Source organism: Lissotriton helveticus, chromosome 7 (assembly GCF_964261635.1).
Source record: "Lissotriton helveticus chromosome 7, aLisHel1.1, whole genome shotgun sequence".
In the NCBI taxonomy this organism is placed as follows: Eukaryota; Metazoa; Chordata; class Amphibia; order Caudata; family Salamandridae; genus Lissotriton; species Lissotriton helveticus.
In genome coordinates, this window is record NC_136068.1 from 67,709,852 (window position 1) to 67,727,298 (window position 17,447).

At 44.8% G+C, this 17,447-nt stretch overlaps 1 protein-coding gene across 1 annotated transcript in view; it reads left to right on the forward strand.

Annotated features, from left to right (window-relative positions):
- The window catches only part of LOC144768929 (alpha-2-macroglobulin-like protein 1), a 299,902-nt gene that overhangs the window by 221,169 nt on the left and 61,286 nt on the right, over nt 1-17,447 (forward strand). Inside the window, exons 26-29 of the mRNA XM_078652936.1 lie at nt 3,587-3,664; nt 4,465-4,630; nt 10,588-10,799; nt 11,399-11,614. Of these exons, the coding sequence (XP_078509062.1) occupies nt 3,587-3,664; nt 4,465-4,630; nt 10,588-10,799; nt 11,399-11,614 (672 nt within the window). The remainder of the gene's footprint in view (nt 1-3,586; nt 3,665-4,464; nt 4,631-10,587; nt 10,800-11,398; nt 11,615-17,447) is intronic.

Consider the following 17,447-nt stretch of genomic DNA (forward strand, 5'->3'; position numbering starts at 1 on the left):
AGCGGCAGGCACCGCGCGGTGCCTGCCGCTTTGCAGATGCAAATGCAAAAAAGCATTTTTACCATTGTGGCGGGCGGTGCAGAGTGCACCGTCCGCCACAATGCTACAACTACAGATGTGCCCGCCACTGTGGCGGGCACATCCTAATGCCCCCCACGGGACCCCCGCCCTTATGGCGGGCGGTCCCGTTTCCCACTATGGTGACGGGCGGACAAAGTCCGCCCGTCATCATAATGACCCTAGTGTGAACACTCACACAGATTGTACAAATAGAATGTTTTCAACAGTGTACCTAGAATGTGATGTCAATGTTTGTGATGTAATTGTAATTTACATAGCGGAACAATACAAAGCGATGTAAATGTTATCATTGTAATTGATGCATTGTAAAATACCTGTGTGTAAATGTTTTAGTTGAAATGTCTGATATCCTCCTTGCAAGCCCTTTTTCTTGATGCTTCTGGCCTGTTTAGTCTATCTCAACCTCCTTTCAGGCAGACATGGCTGACTGACTAAAAGAGAGCCATATACTGATCTATACAATCAAGAACATAGACTGTGTAGTTATGTTTGGGTCAGATTTTCAATTGAAAATGCATTTCAGCAATGTCAACAATTATGTAATATAACATGCCATGACTGATGTAATATGTGACATCAAAAGCAACACACTATGAGATGGAAGTTATGGTTAGTGTAGCAAACTATAACTGGTGAATTTCTGTGGATTTTAGGTTTTGTTTTCTAACCATAATTGTACTTTGACTGTGACTTTTTGTTTTTGCACTGAATTTCAGAGGTGCTGTTTAAACTTAAGACATGGTCTTAGAAGCAAAGCTAACCATAACTTCACTTTAACGTTTGTTTCTTTCATATATACATATATACAAATGGTAAGGTAAGTGCAATGAGATGCAAATAAGACCCTATCTTCCTTACACTTTTCTACTTCAAGTGTGCTTAAGCCTCCCATTTTCTGCAGTATTGTTTCACTCTGTGACATATTCACAGAAGCACTTCTACCTTCTGGTATGTTTTTCCATTTGTGCACTATGTAGAGTAGCACATGCACTTTCTGCAATATTATTTAACTGTGTACCTAACATCAGGAGGTCATCAGCTGTCTGTTGCGTTATTCCACTTATGCACTATATTTAGAAGTTTGTCCACCATCTTCAGGTTTATTCCACTCTGTAACCAACCCACATGAGCACATTCACATTCTGTTGTGTTATTCAATGTGTTTACTATGTGCAGCACCACATCCACCTTTTGCAGTGTTATTCCAGTCTGTAACCAACCCACAGCATCACATCTACCTTCTGCTTTGTGTTCCTTCTGAACACTTTGTACAGAAACCCACCCACCTTCTGGTATGTTATTCCACTTTATTACCACTCCACTGTGGCACATCTATCTTCTGCTATACTAGTGTATTGGTACGTTTGGTACAGCAGCACATCTGCTTCCAGCAGTTTCCACTCTACGACCAATCCCCTGAAACCATTTGCCTTCATCTATATCAGTCCATCTGTACGCTATGTCTAGCAGCACGCTCACCTTTCATAGTGTTATTCCATGCTGTAAACAACACTTGGTAGCACATCTACATTTTGCAATGTTATTCCACTGGTACACTATGTAAAAAAGGATATCTACCTTCTGCAGTGTTATTCCACTCCATGGTCAATCCCCAGCAGCTTAGCTACATTCTGCAATGTTGTTCCACCTGCACACAATGTATAGAGGCATATTCACCTTCTGCAGTGTTTTTCCACTCTAAGGTCAATCCCCAGTAGCACATCTATTGCCCACTATGTTTCTCCATCTGTACACTAAGCACAGCAGTGCACCCACTTTCTGCAGTGTTATTCCACTCTACGACCAGTCCACAGCAGCACTTTTACATTCTACTATATTATCCTATCTGTGCACTATCTATTGCACATCCACTTTCTGCATATTATTCCACTATGTAACTAACCGCAGAAGCACATCAGCTGTCTGTTGTTATGGACAATGTACACACTGGACAGCAGCACATCCACCTTCTGCAGTGTTTTTGCAATATGTAAATAACCCACAGCAGCCCATCTGACTTTGGCTATGTTACTCCATATGTACACTACTTTCAACCAATTTCTGAAGTGGTATTCCACTGTACGACCAATACACAGGAGCGCATACACCTTCTGCAGTGGTATCCTGCTCTTTGCCAAATCCACAGGAGCACATACACATTTGACAGTGATATTCCACTCTATGACCAACCCACAGGAGCACATACACCTTTAGCAGTGATATTCCACTCTATGACAAATCCACAGGAGTACGTACACCTTTGGCAGTGATATTCCACTTGATGGCCAACCCACAGTAGCACATACACATTTGGCAGTGATATTCCACTCTATGACAAATCCACAGGAGCACGTACACCTTTGGCAGTGATATTCCACTTGATGGCCAATCCACAGGAGCACATACATCTTTGGCAGTGATATTCCACTCTATGACAAATCCACAAGAGCACGTACACCTTTGGCAGTGATATTCCACTCGATGGCCAAACCAGAGGAGCACATACACATTTGGCAGTGATATTTCACTCTATGACAAATCCACAGGAGCACGTACACCTTTGGCAGTGATATTCCACTCGATGGCCAATCCACAGGAGCACATACACCTTTGGCAGTGATATTCTACTCTATGACCAACACACAGGAGCACATCCACCTTTGCCAGTGATATTCAACTCTATGACCAATCCACAGGAGCACATACACATTTGGCAGTGATATTCCACTCTATGACAAATCCACAGGAGCACGTACACCTTTGGCAGTGATATTCCACTTGATGGCCAGCCCACAGGAGCACTTACACATTTGGCAGTGATATTCCACTCTATGACAAATCCACAGGAGCACGTACACCTTTGGCAGTGATATTCCACTTGATGGCCAATCCACAGGAGCACATACATCTTTGGCAGTGATATTCCACTCTATGACAAATCCACAGGAGCACGTACACCTTTGGCAGTGATATTCCACTCTATGACAAATCCACAGGAGCACGTACACCTTTGGCAGTGATATTCCACTCTATGACAAATCCACAGGAGCACGTACACCTTTGGCAGTGATATTCCACTCGATGGCCAATCCACAGGAGCACATACACCTTTGGCAGTGATATTCCTCTCTATGAAGCATTCAGAGAAGCACATATACCTTCAGCAGTATATTCCACTCTATGACAAATCCACAGGAGCACATACACCTTTGGTAGTATATTCCACTCTTATGACTAATCCACAGGAGCACATACACCTTTGGCAGTGCTATTCCACTCTATTACAAATCCACAGGAGCACATACACCTTTGGCAGTGATATTCCACTCTATGACCAATCCACAGGAGCACATACACCTTTGGCAGTGGTATCCCCCACTATGACCAATCCACAGGAGCACATACACCTTTTGCAGTGGTATTCTTCCTTCTCCCGGGTCACAGGTCATTTCCTTTGAATGAAGCAGGCACTCACCTATCTTTTTTCCCTCTCTCTGTTTCACAGGGCGGTGCTGATGATGATGATGTCTCTCTTGCAGCCTACATCACCTCTGCTCTCCTAGAAGTTGGATGGCCACCGCAGGTGAGTATAATGAGCTGCTGCACATAAAAGTGCATACCTAATGTCTTGATTCTGTGCCGTACCTCTCTTCCCCCACTCTGCTCTTTCTACCCTTTACTTTTGACTCTATATTCCCCTTTTTGACTTGTCCCCCCTACTAACTGCATTTCTGTGTCTCCGTTTGTTCTCTCCCACGTACTTCCCTCAAGCACACCTGTCAGTTTCATGTTGCCTGTTCTCCAATCACTTCCTTTCTTCTCTTGCTACCTCTCCTCCTCTTTCCTTTGCTTCCCTCCCTCTTTCATCCTCTTCCCATTATATTCCTCCTACTTCTCCCATTCCTTCCTTTCACTTCCTTCTTGTTTTTGTCACCTCCTACCACCATCCTTCCTCTCACCTTTCTCCCTTCTCCTCGCTCTTGCTGCCTCCGTTTCTCTATCCATTTCAGTCTTACCTTGCCCTGAATCGCCACTTCATGTCACTCCCTTTAGTTCTTTCTTCATCCTTACCTCCCCCCCCTAATTTTGTTGCTTTCTTTATCCCCGGATCCTTTTCTTTCTCCACTGTCCTGCGACGTTTGTTCCCTCCTACAATTTGTACTTGCTCCCTCTTTTAATCTCACACTCACTCACCCATTTCTTTCAGTGTTGCTCCCTCCCTCTGCTTCTTTCTTCCTTCCTCTTCCTTCTTTCTTCCTACCCCTGTCCCTCTTTCTTCCTACCCCTTCCCTCTTTCTTCCTACCCTTCCCTCTTTCCTTGATCCCTCCTGCTCCTCCTCCCATAGATGGAACCCTACCTCACACTCGCTCTCCCTCTAATAGGACCCGGTGATGGAGGAAGCATTGGAGTGCCTGAGGAGGAAACTCCACCAAGACCATGTCAGCACCTACACCCTGGCACTTCTCTTCTACACCTTCACTTTGGCTGGCGACTGCAAAACCCGGAACAACCTTGCCGAAGAACTCGAGGAACGGGCTATTAAATCAGGTACTGGCCCCTTCAATCTTAACTTTGCTAGCCCTTACTGCCCCAGGAGCATTCTGCTATGCACTCCACACACTCTCTCTTTCCTCTGCTAAGGCAAGCCAGGGGGATACCCCTCCTGTTCTACAAATCTCTTTACACCTCTGGTGTAGGAGCACATCTTGCAAGTGTTTCTACTCTAGTGCAAGGGTTCCCTCCTGGGGTCTCAGCCAGAGGGTTGTGATTGTCCCACACACTACTGTGTTGCTCACACATGATAAGGCACCAGTAACAAAAGAACTGTTGGACAACCAACAATTGTGCCCCCACCTCTCAGTTTTCCTGACTCAGTTAGAAGTTGAATCACTGCATAGTTTCCCATGGTGGAGCCTCACTTGGCACTGCTGTAGAAAATAGTAAACATTGTTTACCACGCATGCAAGACAACGCATGCCATCAATCAATCAATCAAGAACATTTGTAAAGCACGCTACTCACCCGCTAGGGTCTCAAGGCGCTGGGGGAGGGGGGCCGCTACTGCTCGAAAAGCCAGGTCTTGAGTTGCTTCCTGAAGGAGAGATGGTCCTGGGTGAGTCGTAGGTGGGTGGGGAGGGTGTTCCAGGTCTTGGCCGCCAGGTAGGTGAAGGATCTTCCTCTGGTGGTGGTTCTGCAGATCTGTGGGACGGTGGCGAGGGCGAGGCTGGCGGAGCGGAGCTGGCCATTACAACCCGGTCGTTACAACGACCACGTTGTTACATCGCATACCATTACAATGCAAGTCGGAACAACGACTTGCATTAGGGGGCAGAAGATGTTGGATTCAAAATCCAACACCTTCCCTAAGGTTGCCCAGACTGGAGTTAGAATAGTAAATTATACTATCCCTTCAGCAAGTCGTTCTGACTTGCTTTGTACAGGTATGCAATGTAACAATGCGGTTGTTGCAATGGCATGCGTTGTAAACGCATGCTGACTAACATAGCATATTCGTAGAAAACATCTTGATTGGGGGCCAGCTGTATCTGGACCACTGACTTTAAGATGTCGAAAGGACCTGCCCTTCAGACCCTGTTTTCTGACCAGGAACACCCTGGAGCCTGTTGTTTGTAGGTAGGAAGAAAGCAACATTGCCCACCCACTTGCTGCAACAGGGTCAGGGCATCAGGGGTGTCAAGTGGAACTTATTTTTTTTTTCAGAAAGAAACCCCCATTTTGGGATTTGTGTTTCAAAAACAAAGAAATGCTAACCAGCCTTCAAATATATTATGTGTCAGTTGGCAATGCACAGTTTTGCAATACGTGCTCTCGTCACATCTCCGGGCGCACTTTCATTGAAACAGCCCCGCGGAGATCCCCACATAGGGCAGGGGGTCACAGTGGGGCCAAGTGGAGTCAGTGCCTCCCTCACTGTCATTGCAGGAGCCCTACTTACTAAATTAGTCTGTGGCATGAAGCTGATCATTCTTCATTCAACATTGTTGCAATTCATAGAAACTATCCTAACTGAAATACATTTGAGGAAGCCTACCTGGAGTAGCTGCAGGACCTGGCAAGACTGGGAAGGATGACCTTGTTGCTGGTTGCACCTCAATTACTTATTAGCATCAATTACATATCTTGAAGATAAGGCTGCAAATGGGCGAACCATGGCCATGATTCTCTCTCTCTCAGTCCAAGATTCCTAGGGGCATATTTACAAGGTATTGTGCCACCAGAGCGTCACGTTTTCCGACACTCCGGAGGTTAAATGCCCTGCTCCATTTTAACAAGGCAGTGCTAAGCCACCTTGTGTAAATATGGCCCTCATCGCTGCAGTTTGTTGCAGCAAAGGGGTGTGCAATGGGTGTTCCTGTGGCTGTTCCCACTCAGCACCCCTTGCTTTTTCATGCTTCCCCAGATTTACAAGGATCTGTACATCTGAGGCAGCACCAAAATGTCTTTGAAAAGGAGGTGTTAGAGTGGCGCAACAAGGAGAAATATTTTGTCTTTATCCTCGTTTTTTGCTCTTTCTTTCTTCAACACACATAGAAGGAGCAAAACACCATCAATAATGGTTTTGTGCAGGAAGGTGTCACTTCCTGCACAAACACAATCAACCCTGCGCTTGGACTCACAATGTTATCTCAGAAAAATATCTTGGAGAAATTTTAGCAGTTTTTTCCTACCCATCCAGGCTTTTGCTTGTTGGTAATGGGAATAATGTGTGGTTCTTAAGTGTGGTAAAATAACAGCCACATGTTTTTCCAAATTCCTCTAGGCAAAACTCAAAACGGGGTGGTAAAACTGCACGTGCAAAAGCCACTATGGCCGTGATTAGAGGCTCAGAGCAAAATTTGAATCCTTGTGTAAACAGGCAAGTGCACAAGGATAGAAGTATGACTTGTCTGATAGTAGTAACACCCTTACAGTTTTCTCAAGGTTTAAAATCTTCAAAGGCAAAACCATTCTGTTTTTGACAAATTAAGCACTGGTTTAAACCCCATAAATCAAATACACACTAAAGAGGCATAAGGAGGCTTAGTGACCATCAGGGGGCGACTCCCCTCTGATCAAACATGGCAACACCAAAAAGCACCCCTGGTCTAGAGTGAGAAAAGAGAAGTGTGGGGGAATCCCTTTTAACACCTTGGCTGCTTGGCAGATTTTTCCCCTGTGCTGGGACTCATTGTAAATGGGTGTGGTCATGACGAGCTCAGCTCGTCATGAGCACCCTAGAGGTATACCTCATGACGAGCTGAGCTCATCATGAGCATGGAAGGGGTTAAAGGGCGGTTTCCCTCACTCACCCGTGGGTGGCATGCTTCATCATTGGGTAACCTCCTCGTACTGCGAACCTATTCGTAGTGCGGGCTACAACCCCATCTCTGAGAGGAAGGAGCTCAGGGATGTTTTGTTGATGTGGTAAAGAGGTATTCTAAAACCTTCAGCTGAGGAGGGAGTGTGGATAGGAAAGTGCAAGTGAGGTTAAAACTAACTACCTGGTATGTCAGAACAACCTTCAATTTGAGACCCTGGGGTCAGGATTAAAAAGGTGTGTGCTATGGCAAGAGGATTCAACCTGTCATGATCTCTAGCTGGTCAACATGTTTCAGCAGTGAGGCCCTCCGTGGAGGTGATGTGGCTTTCTTTAGGACCACATGGAAGTGCAAAGAACACACATACCAAATCTAATTAGAGGTTAGAAAGGATACGACCAACTAGTGGGTTCATGAACCAATCAAGAGGTCAGCTGGTCATCGTTGTCCCTGAAAAGAGGCAAGTGTTACAGAAATAATGGTTAATACATTCCACACGCACTCTCTGAATTAAGTGCCACATGCATACATTGTCAGTGTAAATGTGGCTGCACGAAATGTATGGAAAATCAGTTGTGATGCTTACCTGCTGAGACAGATGAGCTAGTAGCACCTTACCCTCGATGCACTCACTTGAGGTGGAGGCCAAATTCTGTAGTAGGATGTGGGGCAAAAAGGTTGACAGTAGCATGCAGTCATTCATATTCACAGATATACAGCTGGTTAGGTGTTGAATGTGTATGTGTAGTGGAGCATGTTGAGAGCAGCTGGAGAGCAGAGCATGCCACACACTCAAAGTCCTGGCTCTAACCAACGTAAATTGGGGTTGCTCTTGCAGGGCAGAAATAGGATAAGTTGCAATATTTTGGCCCTCAATATTTTGGTCACGATATTCTTGTAACTAGATAATAAGTGTATAGTAATACTGACTACAAACCAACCTAATAATGGTATTTGTAAAGCAGACACTCACCCAGTGGTGATTTATCTTCACCGATTATTGTGAAGTAACACAGGGCCCGATTCACAGAACTAACTACGGACAAAATCCTAAACTTACTACTTTTGATGTTCACAGAAGGCATTTAGTAGTCTTAAATTAGGATTTTGTCTTACATTAGGATTTTGTTTTAAATTAGGATTTTGTCCTAAAGTAGGATTTTGTCTTAAATTAGGATTTTGTCTTAAATTAAACTTAAGTTTAACTTAAGTTTGTCTTAAGTTTAATTTAAGACAAAATCCTAACTTAAGACAAAATCCTAATTTAGGACAAAATCCTAACTTAGAAGAAAATCCTAATTTAAGACAAAATCCTAATTTAAGACAAAATACTAATTTAGGACAAAAACCTAATTTAAGACATAATCATAATTTAAGGCAAAATCCTAATTTATGACTACTAAATGCCTTCTGTGAATACCAAAAGTAGTAAGTTTAGGATTTTGTCGCAAATTAGTTCTGTGAATCGGCCCCACACTACTTACCATATCACCCTCAGCATGATGGAAGGCTGAGTGGACCCGGAGGAACTGAAACCTGTAATTGTCCATTGAGCCCTCAGACCCAGAGTGTATATGTGCTACTCCTTTCATGGGGGTCCCTCTTCCCTATTTCTTTCAGGTAGTACCACATAATTATAGTGTGGTAAAGTGAGGTCTGCCTATCAGTGTGACCCTAGTGCCCCTGAGCACTTCAGACGAGAGTGTAGTTCTCAGACCTGCCATTGCAAAGAGAAGGCACACCTCTTTTAGGTAAGTACATGATACTTTTGTGAACCTATAATCTGAGCTGGGTCCCTCACAAGGGCCCTCCTTGGACCTAAGTGTTGTTTAGTCTCGAAACACTCTCTTCACCCTTTGCAGAGCTGCCTCACAATATTAGAGCTTCTAGATGTGCAAGATACATTTCCTGGGAAATATAACCAAAACACAAGCCAGCAATATAGTGATTTAGTATTAACATCTATAGTCACCTGTAATAAAGAAATGATGCAGCTGCTCAACTGTAATAAATGATTCCAGTTTAGTTGTAAAATCATCCTGCCCTCCTGCCTCGTGTCAGGGCCAGCATTCAGGTTGAAAGGCAGATCACTGAACATTATTACAGCAGGTATTTAATCAAGTAAATGATAATTGGCTTTTCCTTCCTCTGTTTTTTAAGATGAACACTTATCAGCAGAGAAGAGATATTTAAGGGAGCATGTATAGTTGTTGCAGGGTAAGGTCATTCCAGAAAAGATAGAATCACTCCGCATATTTCTACAAACTCTACAGCCTTCCTTTATTATGGCTTATATTAACTGATTCTAATATCTTTTTACAGCAAGTTACTAGCTGCTTTTTGATGTGTTTAATTTTGCACTACATATTCTACGTTTATTATTTCTGTCTCAAACATCCTATCTATATCACATGAAGAAGCAAGACACCATCTGTCTAAGAGACATTTCATGGAAGAGGATGTCCTATAAAACCTGTTGATATGATAAAACAGAGAGATTAACCCAAAGCCTCACCCAGAATAAAACAAGACATAGGGAAACATTTCTTCAATACAATTCACTCAGCACTTATCTTCCAACTCTCAGTTTCTATTCTGGTTTGAAATCTGTAGACATCCTGAATCAAAATGGATGACCTGTTCCCAATCCAAAATGGACGCTTCCACACCAGCATGATTGCACACTAATGAATATTGCCTGTAAAGTTTACATATCTAAATAAACATCCATTATTGTGACCTACCTCATGAGAAGGGATTCAGTACATTTATTGAAACATCATTGTGTTACTGCAGCTGACATTTTGAATAGGCAACATGAATCATGAAGTAGCAAGATAATGCCCAAGCAGCACAATACCATTAGAAGCAACTGTACTCAAGGGTGCAGCATGTTCACGCAGCAATTAAAAATAGGAGCATCATTGACCTGCGCTGCATCTTTTGAAGGGGCTATCCCGTGAACCACAGAGTCAACCACCTGGTAGAGAAGGGATGAGGTGCGTAGGACGAGTGAGTGAGTTTCCAACGCCAACCAACCAGAAGGCACTCATCTCATTATTACAAAGGTCTCCTTTACTCTCTTATATGCATTACAAGTTGATGTGGCAGATGACATGCTTAGTGACTGGCACAATGGTGGATGCTTTGAATAACACATGCCTGGCTTCTTGCTCTGTGACACAGGTGGACAGACACACTGGACAAGCACCTCTGGGGGCCACTCTGATGATGCCTGGAGACACACTGTATCAGCCGATGTCGAGACCACAGCCTACGTCTTACTCGGGTACCTCTCCATAGAATACAAGTCGCAGATTGACATCGACAAAGCGGCGGCCATCATGAGCTGGCTCTCCAGCAAGCAGAACATCTACGGGGGCTTTTCCTCCACACAGGTAACATTCGCCTGCTACCTCTCCCAGCAAGAGGGGGCATGTTTGCAGGCCATCACCGTATTGGCCCTGAGACTATGGATTCGAGGTAGCCGGTGTGTTCCTGAGTGGACAGATCATCAGTGTACATAAAAGTGATGCCTGTTGGCTGCACATGCTTTGAAAAGCAGTAACTAGACCCTTGTGAACACTCTTATGTGTCTCAAACAGGTGTGACGAGAGCCCACCCTGCAACCATGCTGTGAGATGGATTGTGAATTGCAGTTAATGTGGAGTGCACCCTTGCACTGGAACAAACGTCTGTAAAAGCAGTAGTGAGTGACTCAAACACGCGTGTAGTTGTGATACAAGCAGTGCAAGAATCTGTGCACCAGTCGAAAAATATATCATTTTAAGTTGTTTGGGCAAAGATAATGCATGCATTAGACATTAGTCTTGAAACGGTCCAAATACTGTGTAATGTGGGACTGAACTTTAGAGAAGGTGGAATGTGAAAGCAATGATTTGGTTGTTGAACAAACCCCACGAGCAGTGTGTGAATTGTGCTTACAGGTCTGTAAAGTTTCAGAGCTGTTGTGAATCAATTCTCCCCTTGACTGCAGGACACAGTTGTGGCACTCCAAGCCATGGCCAAGTATGCTGCCCAGATGCGCCAATACAAATCTGAGGTGACCCTAAACATCAGAGGACCGAACAACTTCTTTCGGCGGTTTGCAGTGAATGATGCAAACTCTTTACTGGTACAGCAAGCGGCCTTGAAGGAGATCCAAGGGAAGTACAGAGTGTCAGCTGAGGGCAACGGGTGTGCGTTTGTGCAGGTAAGTGATGCCTGGGGAGGCCCAATGAAATTGCCCCAAATCTTACCATGCCAAGGAAATGGTTTCATACAGTACTGAGATTCCATACTTCATCCAACTGGAGGCCTCTGCAACTAGACTCTTGTTTGTCATCTCTTGTAAATTAATCAATTTGGATATCAGTGTCTCCTCAATTGGGATGGCATTGCTGGGTGCCGCCGCTGAAGTCTCATCTTGGGGTATGTGAGGGAGGTACAGATGGGCAGGTTGTGAGTTCCCTGTGCCTCAAGTATCTGGAGGTACTGCTTGGAGGCTCTTAGAGAGAGTCATCAAGACACCAGCTTCTGGGCTACCTTGGCAAAGGTTAGCACTTGCAGGTCCTGGGAAGACTCAGCCGGTTTAAACCTGACGCTTTCCCAACTCTAAATTAATCGAAGAAACTGCAAGAATGCCAAGGCATGAGCACCAGGGATCAACGTTAGAGCTTTCATTCACCCAAACCCTAAATGGAGCCTTGAGTTATTCCCTTAAGGAGCTCCTTGTAAGAATCCTGGCTCTGCAGCTGGTCCCTCCAATTCTCATTGGTGTGAGCTCTTCTGGTGGCTAAAGATGCTGCCTGGTAGACACTCCAGACAGCATTCCAGGACACTTGTGGCAGAACCCATATTTCCAACTAACACTTGTCTGGAAGCTGAGAGGGGATTAGCTGATGAGGACAGGGAATGATTTTTAGGTCTGGTCTAAAGACAGGTTTAGTTGTCTTCAAAGCCTTATGTTTCCAAATAAATCATAATAAAAATACATGCATATTGGGGTGCTTTTAGTGAACCCTTTTTGTCCACTGAGCTGCTCAAAAGTACTCATATTATGCTCCCTGCAAGACAGCACACAGTATGAAACAATGAGTAAGCACACCTCAACCATAGGATGCTTACTCTTTGACAGACAGCATTGTGCATGAGAAAAAAGGCCTTTCAAAGTCAGAAATTTCAAGACACTTGTATTTCTCATGGCCTGTACCTAAGTATGGTAAGGTGTTGTCATTCCAATAAAAATCAAGATATGTATTGAAATCTGTAATATTAACACTTTATCATAAACCACATATTTATCCTGTAGAAAAAGAAGCACAAATCATTAAAATAACAAAAGTGTGTATGCAAACGTATACGTTAAAGCCCGTCAGCTTTGTAAACAGAATTTGTAGCACTTGCATCTATTCAAGAGGGACATTTTATAACCACTTGAGATACAGCAGACCACTGAAAGAATTACTAAGCTTTTGCATATGATTTGAGAGGAACACCTGGAAAAACAGCTTGAGGTGCCACAACTTTGTGAAACATTTTTGAGGATTTCCCATCTAACTTTAGAGGAACCTCTGGAAACGACTTGATGTACTGTAGGTTTGAAAAAGTTGTGCCACACTCAAGAAAAATACATAGTAGAATACACACACACTCTCACACACACACATTCACACACACACATATACATATTTATGCATGTATATGTGTGCCTGTGTTTTCAGTATAAGCCAGCTTTGACATATTCCCCCTATAGAGAGCAAGCACAATTCACTAGAGCAGCAAAATGGTATATGTAAATTGATATGTTGAAGCTGGACCCCTCACCTTTGCGAAGGTTGAGTATAGCACTTGCATCTGATTTGCGAGAGACTTCTGTGAAGACTTTAAGCAGTTGGATCTGATTCAAGAGTGGCTTCTAGTAGTGACTTGAGGTACTTCCGCTTTATGAAGGACGTTTTAAGCAGTTGCTTCTGGCTCGAGGTGAATTTAGTAGAATCTTGAAGGACTGCAGCCAAATGAAAGACTTCAAGCTGTTACTTATGACCTAAGAGGGACATCTAGAAATGCAAAAGGTTAGACCTATTGACTTTCCCAATGCTTGTTTCCTTTGCCTTGTGGATGCTTCGGAGAGCCTGTCCTCTAAGCTTGCATTCTGGCGATAGAAGCTCTGCTCAATGCTCTCTGTGAAGATTGTTTGATCAACTGATGCTTTTTATCACCGGGAACCTGAAGAAGAGCCAGTGGTAGAGTGTTCTACGCTGGATGCAACGCCTACCAGAGGGTTGTCTGTTCCCGGTCCATCAGCCTAGTTTGCGTGCGCTGCCTCAGTTCTCATTTCTATATGAAGCGGGAGAATCAAGTTTTCCATATAAAATTAACTTTCATTTATTTTCACTAAGCAGATGGAAATAATGGCAGATCTCTCTTACACCAGTGTTGCTCTATTTCTTTTTTGTAGAATTTTGGTCAATTCCAGCAGCAGAGATTATCCTATCAGGTCTTCTGAAGAGTTTCAATTTTCCTCTGATTGCTGGTGGTAGCTGGGCTTTGGGTAGCAATGCCTTCCCCAACTCATGTCCAGGCCACAAATGCCGGGTTTCTATACACATCTTAACTGGATCCACATGGGAACACTGTAAAATGAGGCCTTAGAATGTGAGCTATAGTCAGGGCCACTGGAATTATGCGAATGTGCGGTTGCAGAGATTTTCGCATCATTGTAGTTTTGCCCCATTTGCCATATTATCCATCACCTGCCACATAATCTGCAGATTTTAACCTAAATAAATTGGTTTCTAGCTCAAACGGTGCAAAAGTTAGTAAAAATGCAGCGACATGTGTTGACACACAGTGGAAGGCCCTTTGCAAAGGGTGACTGATCTCCGTTCTGCAACGTATTGCTATATTTGAGTGTTAAACTCGTACTAGTGAGGTACAACTAATGCTCAGATAGTGGTAATAAGCTTAGAAATGACAAAATAATGTCACAAAATGTGCAGCAGAAAGCCACTTAATTTTCCTTTTCTTGCTGAATAATTTAATCAACCCTACCACATCATTTGACCCTCTCCTGCCACATAATTCAAGTGGCCCTACTTATAGTAGAGTACTCTGATCCAGTGAGTGGCTTCTGTGTACGTTGACTGCATACCCCTATCCTGTCTTTTAGAACTGCAATTGCATATTTCTACTGAAAGAGGGCAGCAGAGTGAACCAACAATGCAAATGGGCTCCACCATGTCTATTGAGGGAGCTGCTGTTTACCTGGGCAGGGTGTAAGGTTTGGGCTGTTCAAGCTGAAGTTGAGGTGATGCTCACTGAAAGCAGTTATTAAGTGAGTGACGTGTTTTGTGGGAGGATGAAAGGCGGTGTGATTATTTTAATGATTCAATTCAACCACTTCCGTGCTGATGACGGAACCGCTCCTTCATCAGCCGCGGTAGCCGCCATGGCCCGCCCGACGCGCCTGAGCGGCACTGATTTCGCGCCTGCGCGGCGCATTCTATTGAGCGGGCGGGGCCATGACGGAACCGCTCCGTCATGAGCACAGCTCAACCGAGGCTGGTGACGGAGTGGTTCCATCACAAGCATGGGCGTGCCGCGCACCTCCCCCACCCCCTTAGCGCTGCGGCAGAATAGCCGCCGCAGCGAAGCTGTTAAAGAAATGGAAGTCGTGTTTTAGGGTGAGCAGGACATTTTGTGGTACGGGCTTTTCTCTATAACTGTATGTTATGAAATGCGCTAAGACATTGTAGCGTGAGCGGAGTGCCTATTAAACATCTAGGGGGCTTATTTACAAGCCCCTTGCGCCACCGATACGTCACTTTTTCCCATTTTAAAAGTGACGCACTGGTGGCTCAAGGGGCTTGTAAATAAGCCCCCTACATGCCACTGCTTTGCATTTATGGAGTACCAACACCCCTTTCATTCTTTTCACTGAGATGGATGATGAGAAAATCTATTAATAGAACATCTAGAAACAACCTAGTTTGTAGTTGACACTATGTAAACAGTTGTTAATGCACAAGAACACCTTATTGCTTCCACCAAACTTCAATCTCACTAGTTCCAGAGTGGCCTACTTATGTGCTAGTTGAATATTTAGTTTGGTTTAATGTTCAGAATGGCCAGAGATGGACTAGTCTTACCAAATGGTTCAGATAAGGGGGTGCTTAATTTGAAAAATAAAAAAAAAGTTCCAGGTCGTCAGGAGGCCATCACAGCCTGCCCCACCCATTGCCACTCCATGCCAGCGCTGCCAATGACAGTACCTACACAACTACTAACCATCACACTGCTACAAGGTGGCACAGTTCAGACTGTTCGAGCCTGCCAAAGCTTTGAGAATGGCTTGGGGTGGCAGGTATTAGTTCTTTTTCGTGTGTATTGAATTACTAAACAACTGTTGTTCTGCTCATCTCTAAATTACACAAACAGCGCCTTCCAGTGTTGACAATTAAGTACTGGTGCTGAGCACCGGAAACTACTGGTTCAAATTAAGCACTGAGGTAGGGTCCTCTGTAAAATCATTGGACAGCTGCTCCCAGCATCCTCCCGTTCTACTTCCTGTCTCCCTCGAGGGTTTCACTTCCTTTTTGTCTGGTGTGGGATTTAAGCTTGCAACAGAGAATGCAGTGAGGAGACGCAACAAAGGCGCGCACTCGCTATACTGACAGATTGATGCTTGGAAGAGCAGATGCTAAACTGTTGAGCCAGCTTTCATCCTTAGCTCCATCCAGTGGATCTTGTCCACATGTATGGGTGGGGCTGGGCTTCGACTACAAAACGGTCCTTTTTCCAGTATTGCATTTTTTACAGATTGAATTGCATGATTATTCCTAGCAGGCCGGCTTTTGAAATGGGCCAGTTGGGCTTAGGTCCAGGGTGAGAATGGGCAGAGGGGTCACGGTGCACCCTGCATTAAGGTCCTGCAGACAGCAGTCCCTCTACCTTGCCTCCAGTGATTTTGTTTAAAGTGCTGCTAATAATTTTGAAGTGCCTCATTTAACATAACGTGTTACTATGTACAGCCTATCAACCTCATTGTTTTACCCATGATCCTTGAGAGGTTGTCATGGGTCAGAATTTCGAATGCACTCGGAGTGAAGGGAGAATCCTTCCAAGCTTTGCTCTTTCTAAAGAGAATCTACAGCAGAATCCACACAAAAATGACGAAAAAGACTTTAATTATAACCTGTACTTCATAAAAGGTCTGATCTGCAACTTTTCTTTTTTTCATGAACACTGTGCTTTCCCAGCCATTTTTCTCCCCTCTGCATCGTTCATGGTCCGGTGGCCTTCTCTCAACGCCTGTCTTTGTCTATTGGGCTGATATGAAAATAGCTTTCACCTTTTTGCTATGAAATGCCACCATGTCAAAAGCATTAAGAGGCCAATTAACTCGTTTCCTGCTCAGGACGTCTCCCGGCCATCATGAGTCACGGTAGTCATGTGCTCATGATGGCCGGGAGCCGTCCGAACGTTGCCGCTCCGCCCACGAGCGATTGATTCCGTGCCTGTGCGGGCGAATTAATCAGTGTCCGGAGTTCAGACGACTACCGGCCGTCATGAGCACACGTCTACTGTAACTCATGATGGCCAGGAGCCATCCTGAGCACTGCGGCACCCCGCCCACACCCCACCCCCTTGCACCGTGGAAAAATTAACCCCGCAGCAGGGGCGGCTCTAGGCTCATGGCGGCCCTGGGCAGGGAGCGTAGGTAGGGGGCCCCCAGAGGAACAGGTAGGGGGCCCCCGTAGAAACGCAGGCGCGGAGGCCAGTGAAGGGGGGGGGGGTCAGGGTGTTTGGAAGTGGAACAGAGCCGGAGGCTTCCAAATCCCTGCCAGGGGCCGCCATGCAAATATCTATCCATCCTCAGAGGATTATTATATTAAGGATATATATTGGCGTGGCGGCCCCTGGGGTTTGGTGGCCCTGTTCAGGGGCACAGCTTGCACATGCCTACGGCCGCCCCTGCCCGCAGCCAAGGGGTTAAATCACTCATGTTTCCTGTCAAACCTGTTGGGCTATAAAAAGATGTTCGT